The sequence below is a fragment of the Suricata suricatta genome, chromosome 11, assembly GCF_006229205.1.
Source record: "Suricata suricatta isolate VVHF042 chromosome 11, meerkat_22Aug2017_6uvM2_HiC, whole genome shotgun sequence".
NCBI classification, from domain to species: domain Eukaryota; kingdom Metazoa; phylum Chordata; class Mammalia; order Carnivora; family Herpestidae; genus Suricata; species Suricata suricatta.
Window position 1 is genome coordinate 9325758 of NC_043710.1, and position 9333 is coordinate 9335090.

The 9333-nt window shown below is 60.7% G+C and overlaps 1 protein-coding gene across 1 annotated transcript in view; it reads left to right on the forward strand.

Annotated features, from left to right (window-relative positions):
- SYT7 (synaptotagmin 7) overlaps positions 1–9333 on the forward strand; it is a 35477-nt gene that overhangs the window by 1401 nt on the left and 24743 nt on the right. Inside the window, exons 3-4 of the mRNA XM_029915449.1 lie at positions 3920–3999; positions 8251–8382. Coding sequence (XP_029771309.1) covers positions 3920–3999; positions 8251–8382 — 212 coding nt within the window. The remainder of the gene's footprint in view (positions 1–3919; positions 4000–8250; positions 8383–9333) is intronic.

Consider the following 9333-nt stretch of genomic DNA (forward strand, 5'->3'; position numbering starts at 1 on the left):
CCCCCCCCCCCCCCCCCCCGCGCCCGCACATCCATCCTGGTTCTTGGGGTTTGTACAAGCACAAACGGCTTCTTTTCATTTTTAACGAGGGCTGGGGAATTAACGAGCAGGATTAGGCCATCAATAAGTAACGAGACCATCAGGAGGAGCATTCATCACCCGAAAGGCCCGGGAAGGGGAGCCGGGCTGAGCCGTCTATGCCGCCGGCAGCCACCAGTTCCCTGAGGTGGCTTCAAGGCTAGACCCCCAGTCACCACCATCCAGCTTCCCCTCATCCTCCCCCCACCCCAGTCCTGCTGCCCCAGCCCGGAAGTGCAGTGGGGCACTCCCAGAGGTGGACCCAGAGGTGTCCCGATGTGGGGCCTTTCCTGGGCTTAGGTGAAGAAGGGTCCCTGGCAGGTACCTCCATTTTCCAGATTGTGCACGGTGGGAGTGGGGGGCCCAGCCACAGAGATGCCTGAAGGACAAGACGAGGAGGGCTGTGGCGTGGGCACTGTGTAGTGGGGGCTTCAAGTTCCAGTCCTATGGAAGAAAAGGGGCAGACACCTCTGGGAAGGACCCAAGAGGCCCATGACCCAGCATGTCTCCTTCAGGAAAGGCACACTTAGGAACTGGGAACATGGCTCTCCATCCTGGGATAGTCAGCTTCAGGGAGCCCCTTCCTCTGGGGAGGGGCCATGGAGAAGGCCCTCGCTGTGTCCAAGCATGAGTGTATGCGGAACCCGGGCCCACTCCAGGTGTGGGGGCGCAGGTGTGTGGGGCCAGACTGGCTGCCCACATTGTCCCTGGATCTCCGGTGTCTACATCTGGGGCCAGTGGGGTGGAAGAGGGGGCTTGGCCACATGCCTATGTATGCGAGTGTCCTCCGAGGCCGTGGGAGTGGCTGAGCACACACACACTGCAGCCCTGAGCATCTTGTTGGGGGGCCTGTTGGCCTGTCGGGCTGTCCTGTCCGTCTGTCTGTATGTGTTTGAAGGCAGAGGAAAGTGTATGAGCAGGCCCCGTGGGTGACCTTGAGTGGGGGGCTTTGTGCTGACTGCGTCGACTTTGAGAGTATTGATGCAGTGTGTGTGTGTGTGTGTGTGTGTGTGTGTGTGTCTGTCTGTCTGTCTGTCTACTTCTGCATGATGGGATGTGCTTCTCATCAGATCCCCACCGGAGTGAGCTGATGCTTGCTTCGTCCCCACTGTCCTGTCCCAGCCTCTCCTGGTAAGTGCTGCAGTGTGTGTGTGTGTGTGTGTGTGTGTGTGTGTGTGTATGCGTGCGCGCGTGCACGGGCTGTGGTGAGAGCCTCACCTCCACCCCCACCCCACTCACCTGGGGACCAGCGTTGGAAGATGACAGTTTTTGCAGCAGGTGGGGGGCGGGGTGCTGTCAATGTAGGAAGCCCTCAGGCATCTTAGAGCCCTAGCCCCTCCTCCTAGCTTCCAGCCAGGGACTTCTCCAGGGGTCCAAGCCACAGTCTGTCTGTCCCTTTTGACTTTCTCCCCTGAGCTGCCCAGCCCTCACCCCTGCCACAACCCCTCCCCCTGCCCCCCACATCAGAGGAGCCTGGCAGCTTTCTGCCTGGGCTGTCTCTGCACCTTATGGAAGGGGCTTTAAAATATTCCCTGCACAGTTGCTGGGCTCTCCTTGCCTGCCTGTCCCCCCAGCAGCAGTGATGTGACACCCTGACAGCCCAGATCCCATTTCCAAACATTAATAACTTCCTTAATCTCCAGCTGGCTTTTTCCAGATCAGCCTGGCCAACCCCCTTCCTACCAAGCAGGCTGATGGTATTGGGTTCCTCCGGAGCCATCCAGTGTCTTCTGGACGCTGCCTGCGTCTCCTGTCGTTGTCCTGTTAATTTGCCTCTGCCCCCTGAGTCGAGCCCTGCCCTCCTCCTGTCCCCCATAGCACCACGGCTTCTGCTTCAGAGTGACCACTGCAGACAGAGGGGAAGGTTCTCTGAGCTGTGGGAGGAAGAGGGGCGGGCCCTGGATGAACTGGGGACAGCCCACCTCAGCCAGCCCTAGCCTGGGGGAGGGGCAGCTGACCGGCATTAGAAGCAGGTGCTGACAAGGGGCAGCTTCTCCAGCCAGGGCCAGGGAGAAAGAGAGGGGGTGAGGGGTGGGGTTGGGGGACCCTCCCTGGGCCACCCTGCCTGAAGTGTGAGGGAATACTGGGGCCTGTCTGGAGAAGGGCGCTTGGCTCACATGGAGCAGCTCCAGGCCCCTGATCTTCCCAGTCCAGACTGGACATTGTTCGGGATTTGAACTTCTGAGTTCAAATGAAGGGACAGAGCAGAGCTGGAGCTGAGAGGGGGCAGCTTTTGTGGACTCCGAGGATCCAATAGCTTTGTTTTTTTTTAACTCTTAAAAGTTTTGGCTCAGAGACAGCAGCTTGGAGCTAAGTCCCCAGGGCAGGGGCGTTGAGAGTGGGGCAGTCCCATGTGATCTTTTTTTTTTTTTGAGAACTGCGGGGTACCAGCTCCCACACCAAGGACTAGAGACCGAACAGTCCCTGCCAGCTCAGGTGGTGTTCTCCAGGGTGGGAGCTGAAGTAAGTCAGGAGAGAAATAGTAATTTCTGCAATCCTTCTGGAAGAATGAGGGATCTGGGGCTCATCTGGAGACAGCATACCTCTTCAGAAAGGAGGAAAAGGAGGTCAGAGAGGGCAACGGGCTTCAACCAGGGTGACGAGGCAGAAGGTGTGGCATTGCTGGGACCAGGCCCCAGTCGCCCCTGAGACCTGGGGCCACTGGACATGGACCGAGGACCCACCCCCCTACACCCACACCACTCTGGGGAGCTCTGCTGCCTCTGCCTGGGGTGACTCCCGTGCCCTCGCAGGGGCTGCAGCTGGCAGGAGTGTCGGGGAGCACGGAGATCTTGGTGGAGCTCAGGGATCGTGGTAGCACGGCTTTTATTTTGCTTTAGGGAGAGTGGAGTCATTGAGTGTTGTGGCTGAGGTGTCAGTGCACGTGTGAGATGTTGGGGAAACGTGTGCACGTGTCAGCATGAGTGTGTGTGTGTGTGTGTGTGTGTGTGCGCGCGCGTGTGCGCGCGCTGCCACCCCACAGCCCGAGTCGGCCCAGGGCCTGCCCCAGGCCTGTGGCCCATGGGTGCGTGTGAGGACGCTTGGTGGCAGCCAGGAATGTTAATGGTGCCCAGCTCTGCATGAGCTAAATTTAGAAACCCAAACCGAGAAGGTGAATGGCACTCACCTTCCCGGCAGCAGCCGTGGCCCTTCCTGGAGCCAGGGGACCCAGAGCGCCTGGATTGCAGGCCATGCCCTTCCCCCTCCATTCAGGCAGGCGTGAGAAGCTCTGGGGTGCTGGCCCACTGCCCCAGCCTCAGAGCTGGCGGGGAGCCTTTCTTCCCAAGGTGGCCTTCCTCTAAAGGAGAATGCTCCGGCCCCGCTCTGCCTTAATGCCTGAGGCCAGAGGACATTGACAGTGAGCCCTCAGACAGTGCTGGGCACAGTCCTGGGCAGGACTGGGCATGAGGCCCTCTCCCTGCCCCCACCATTCACGTCACTGGCCACTGCCAACCTTGCCCTGCAGGATGCCACCCCCACCATCTGGGAGCAGTGACGTGGCCAGTGTGACGTGGCCAGGCGCCTGAGAGCCGTCTGTCCATGGCAGAGGGAGATGTGTTTCTGGGAGCCGGGCCAGAGTCCCAGGAGACAAGCAGATCGGAGGGGCCCCATCCCTGGGGGTCAGGGATGAGGTGCTGGTCAAGGGGCAGAGTAGGTCCTGGAGCCTTATGGGATCAAGGAGTTCCCCCACAGTGATGGTGCCTTCACACCTCGGCCCCAGATCTTGCTGCCAAGGCCAGGCCCCAGCCCACTCCCCCACCCAGGCCCGTTCTGGGGAGGCTGGGAGGGCACGGTCCCGTCTCCCAGGAGTGACCCACGTGCTATCTCCACATCTCCACAGGGCAAACGCTACAAGAACTCCTTGGAGACCGTGGGCACGCCAGACTCAGGGCGTGGGCGCAGTGAGAAGAAGGCCATCAAGTAGGTGCCAGGCTTCAAGTTTGGGGTGGGAGCACACAGGCAGCCCAAGTGGGAGGAACCTTCCCCATCCCCAGAGCACCTGCATTCAGTTTCCCCCTCACACGCCAGGGCCGTTCTCTCTCCCTGACCCCCCCCACCTGCATACTCCTAGCGCCTCAGGGTGGCCCCAGGGCTCCATGCTTTCTGCCTCTGCCCCCTGGACCCTGACAACATTCCAAGGACCCCAGCCCTGTTTTCTGGCTGCTCTCATTCCCAGCCCTGGGTGCCTCTTCCCTCAACCCTGGTTGCTGGTTCCTCCACATCACACACCATCCCTACCCACCTCCTAGCTCCCCTGCATATCCAAGCTCCTTCCTCAGCAACGCCCCCACCCGCTGGGATCCCCTCTCTTGGGGTGTTCACACTCTTATTTAAGACCTCAGCTGTGTCCCGAGGGTGACTTGGAAGGTGGGCACACCTCAGTGCTGGGCCACTTGGGGAAGCAGAGCAATGGGGACTCTTTCGTTATCTGTCATTCCTGGTCCCCAAGGCCTGTCTTACCGCCTCTGATGCACCCGGGCTCCCCGCTCTTAGAGCCCCCTTCAAGTAGGCAGGTTTGCCTTCCCCAGACCACCTTGGCCAGGGTTGCTGGGACACGCTGAGGGAAGTCCCCCACCCTGCCACCTGGCCAGAGGCTCGGAGAGTGAGGGTTCTCTGCTGAAGCCAGGCCTTCACTGGGTGGCTGTTTGGCTCAGGAAGGGCTGGGTGCCCCTCCAACCTAGCCTGGCCAGGGCCCAGCCTTCCAGCAAGGGGCTTGGCCTGAAGGGGAGCCGCCCCACCCTCCCTTCCTTTAACTCAGGGCCCCCAGCATCCCTGCCCCCCACCTGCTCTTCTGCCCCCTTCCTACTGCCTGGTCTGTCTCCCTTCCTGTCCACCCTTCTCCCTTCTTCTCTCCCCACTCCCTTCCCCCTCTCCCCTGCTCCTGAGGGCTCCTTCCCTGCTCCTCCTCGGTTTTGATCTCTAGCTCTGACCCTGTTTGGGGCCATCACAGAAGCTTCTGGTGGGTGTGTGTCTGTAGTGGTGGGGGGGTGGGGAGACAGCGGGGAGAGTGGCGAGTGGCAGGGTGGGTCTGCCAGAGATTGGGGGTGGGAGGAGGCTCTGGAGGAGGCCTCAGGGAGCCTTTGAAGCCGGGTCTGGTTGCACACTCTCCCGTCTTCAAAGCCAAGAGCTGGCAGGTCTCAAGGGCTGTTGCAGAGCCCAGGCCCCAGGCTTTCCGAAGGCAGCAAGGGCCCACGTGGGGCCAGCCCAGCTCCCTCTGCCGCCTCCAGACCAGGCCCCTAACCCAGTTTTCAGCTGGGCCAGAGGGCCTGTCTCTGCCAGGCGACCATGACCTGGGGATGCATGTGGTCCAGGAGAGTCATGGAAAGGGCCTGTGAGAGGAGACGGCATACCCAGCAAGGAGGCAGGCTCTGCGGGCTGGGACAGCACCCGTGGGTGCTCTGAGACCACATGAGGGCAACAGTGGGGACCCCCCACTTCTCTGTAGCCCTGCAGCCCCTGCCCCCTCCCACCTGGCTGAGCCTTCAGAGCTTCTGCCGAAGAGGAAGGAAACCACATGTCTACCTGCCCTTAGGCCCCTGGGCCTTTACCTCCTGCCAGGACCCAAAGCCAGTAGGGTGGCAGGAAGCGAGGCTCACAGTCTCCTCCTGGGCATAGGACCTCCTCTGAAGGGATCTGTGGCCAAGGATCCCGGGGAAGTTGCATTCTTTAGCAGTGCTTTCCAAACTGTGTTCCTCAAAGCCCCCATCAACGATTCATAGTTACTCTGTGAATATAACTGTGAATCATTGAGGCTTCATGGGTTCCATGACCAACTAAGTTTGGGAAACACTGCACACCGTATCTCCCTCATTGGAGGTATGGGTATTCATTGACACATTAAAGGCTCTGAGAAGTTATGCAGCAAAGGAACCTGTGCTTCCCAAACTTTTAAAATGAAAGATCCTCTTTTCCAGTTTCACCACAGACAACATGAGGTACCCTGAAGCTCCTTGGAAAAGGGTGGGATTCCAGCCTTGCAGTGATCGTAACCCTGGTGGCTCTTTCTCTCCAGGACCCTTGGATGGCCCTTGATTTTGGAGATCTGGAGGGGACAGGGGGAGGGAGGCCTTCCAGCCGTTCATCTGTGTTACACTGGAGGAGGGGGACCAAAGGACGTCTCTGGCAGGGAAAGAGTCTTCTGTTGAGTGATCCTCCCCAGGGAGGGGCCTCCCAGTGCTGAGGATCCATCCTGCCTCGCCTACCCTAGCCTCCACTGCCCTACTCACAAACTGGCTTAGGACTTTGGCTTTGAACCCTGTGTAGGGAGCCCTTGTGAGACATTTCATTTTTTATTTTAAAAAATATTTTTAATGTTTTTTATTTATTTTTGAGAGACAGAGAGAGACAGTGTGAGCAGGGGAGGGTCAGAGAGAGGGGGAGACACAGAACCTGAAGACATGCTCCAGGTTCTGAGCTAGCTGTCATCACAGAGCCTGACGCAGGGCCCAAACCCACAAACCCCGAGATCATGACCTGAGCCCAAGTTCAACACTTAACTGACTGAGCCACCCAGGCGCCACTTGTGAGACATTTCCAAGGTGCTTTCTGGGGACAGACATATGCTGTCCACACCCCGTTGGGCCAGGACCACCCTCTCCTCTGGGCCTGTGGTGGCAGCTCAGTTTCTCTTCTTTGTTTCCCAAGTCTAAGGCTGAGGACTAAGGTCAAAGTTAAGGTCAAGCTCTAGTGGTTGGGGGCCAGGGAGAAGCAGGTCCCCCAAGAACATGTTTGTTCCATCTCCCGGGTGTGCCCTCCCCCGCCCCCAGCAGGGCCCTCGCCTTGGCGGTGAGCAGTGGCACACCTCAGCACAAGCCAGGCCCCCTCCCCACACTCCTCCCTGGGGCCCCTTCCCCCAGATGCACTTCTGAGGTCAGAGACAAGGCTCCCTTCCGGAATGTTCCTTTGGCCTGTTTCTTCTGCCTTTCATCTCTCTCTGCTCCCGGGCCTGCTACTCGGGGCCTCAGGAGCTTGACAGACAAGCGGATGGAGCCCCTTGTCCTTGGCTCCTGGGATTTCCAGGCTATGCCTTCTGACAGCTGAGGCTTCTGCACCCAGCCCCCAGTGGAAGTCCCCATATTTCCCTGTACTTCCAGAATATCTGCTTCGTTGCTATGACTTGTCTCAGAGCAGGAGGGGGTGGGAAGACTGGGGCCGAGGGTCCCTCCCAGGCTCCACCTTGGAAAGGGACAGGGGGCACAGGGAGAGGCTGCCGTGGCTGGCAGGTACATGTCAAGGGCCTGAGGCCGACTGTACCCATCAGCCCCCGCAGAGAAGGACAGGCTCCCCCCACACGGCCGGAAACATTGGACCTGAAGGGCTCCTGGTGACTGTGGGCACACCCTCAGCAAGGTCAGAGGCCTGGAGGTGCTTCTCTTTTCCGGGGGTGGGAGGGGGCCACGCAACCACCACATCTGCAATGAGTGGAAAAGTGCCGCTCAGCTGAGACCCCACAAATCTCGCATGAAGGCGGTGCTCTAGGAGCGGAGAGGGCGGAGGAGGCTGGGGGGCCCGTAGGCCAGCTGGAGGAGGAGAAAGGTGAGCCAGGGCGCCGGGCCTGCTCTAGGAGTGGCTCAGTGGAGGTGAATGGAAGAGGGGAGACCTTCGGGTCTCCACCCGGAGAGCTGACAGCCCAGCGGTTACAGCTGGCCTTCCAGTTGGGCAGGCAGAGAGGCCAAGGCCAGGTGGGGGGTGGAGCGCGGTGGCCCGGCCAGTTGGCAGCAGGGTCTGATCTACCTTTTCGCTCTTTCCAGCCAGAAACCGGTACCCTCTCCTTACCCCACTGCCCTCGCCATCCTACCCCAGCCCCCTCTTTTCCCCTCCTCTCTCAACATCTTTCTCTCTCCCACCAGCTTCCCGGGTGCGAGGCTCCGGTGCGCCTGCCTGCAGCTCGCCTCCTCTCTGCGCTGCTTCTCCCGGCCCTCGAGTGTGTGCGCATGTGCGGGCGCGTGCATGTGCGTGTGCGTGTGCGTGCGTGTGTGTGTGTGTGTGTGTGTGTGTGTGTGTGCACGCGCCCGCCGCCTCTTTTCCTCCCGCAGGAGCAGACCCTGGCCCCCTCCACTCTGCGTGTGCCCGGCCCCCGGTCCCCCGGTCCCCCTCTGCCCCCACAGGACTCGCAGCTCTTGTTTCTTCTTGTATCTCCCTGTTTTCTCCCCTCTCTCTCTGCCCCTCCAGCGATCTAGACAGAGACTTTTGGAATAACAATGAGAGCACAGTGCAGCAGAAATGGAGCTCCTACCCTCCCAAGGAGTTTATTCTAAACATTTCACCCTACGCCCCTTATGGCGACCCACGACTGTCCCTCAAGTGAGTGACTTTACCTGGTTTGATCATATGTACCGAGTATCCGCGCACGCCCTCCTTCCCCCTCCCGGTCCTCACTTCCCCTCCTGCTCCTCTCCCCGGACGTCCCCACCCATGCACCCATGGGCAGGCTGACCATGGAGACGAGCAACCCCTCCTGCCTCCCCCTTCCTGCCTGCCCCTCTCCCGCCCCCTCCCCCAGGGCCAGCCACGCAGGAGAGCCCCTCCGCAGCCACCCCCGGTGCCCACCCCCCCCCAAGCTGGTCCCGCGGCCCCCACTCCCACTCTGTGCAGTCAGGATGGGGTTGCCCGTTCGGTCTCTCCCTCTCGGTGTGGCTCGCTTTCTCCCCCTGCTGTGCACTGCTGCCCTGGCTGTTCGGTGGTGGTGGTCGGTGGTCGGTGGTCGGTGGTCGTGGTGGCGGTGGCGGTGATGGCGGTGATGGTGGTGGTGGTGATGAACTCTGACTAACACGGCTTTCTCTTTCTCCCTGCCTTGGGGCCTCCTGGCCTGGACAGCCCGCTCTTCCTCCGTCGTTAACCCTTCGTTGTCCTGTGGGATAGAGTTGGAGGTGGCTGCCCTCCCCCCACCCCCGCCGCCCCTGCCCCAGGCGGTGGGGAGGGGCCCCCCCTCCGTTGTCGTGGTGCGTTGTTCTCCGACTCCCCAGCCCGCCCGGTCCCCTCTCTCCTCTCTACAGGCTCTGCTGTTAACCCATTTGCAGTGCTGATGTCTCTCTCTCTCTCTCTGTCTGTCTCTTGTCCGTCTGTCTCTCTCCTCCTCTCTCGCTGTCTCTCTCTTCCTTTTATCTGTCGTTGTTTTTTCTTCCTCTCCCACCCCACCCCCACCCCCACGTGTGGCCTGCCCTCTCCCCCCCACCGCCACCCCCGGCGCCCCGCCTCCTGCGTGCCCCCAGTGGCACCCTCCTGTCGGGCGCCAAAGTGGCCGCCGCTGCGGCG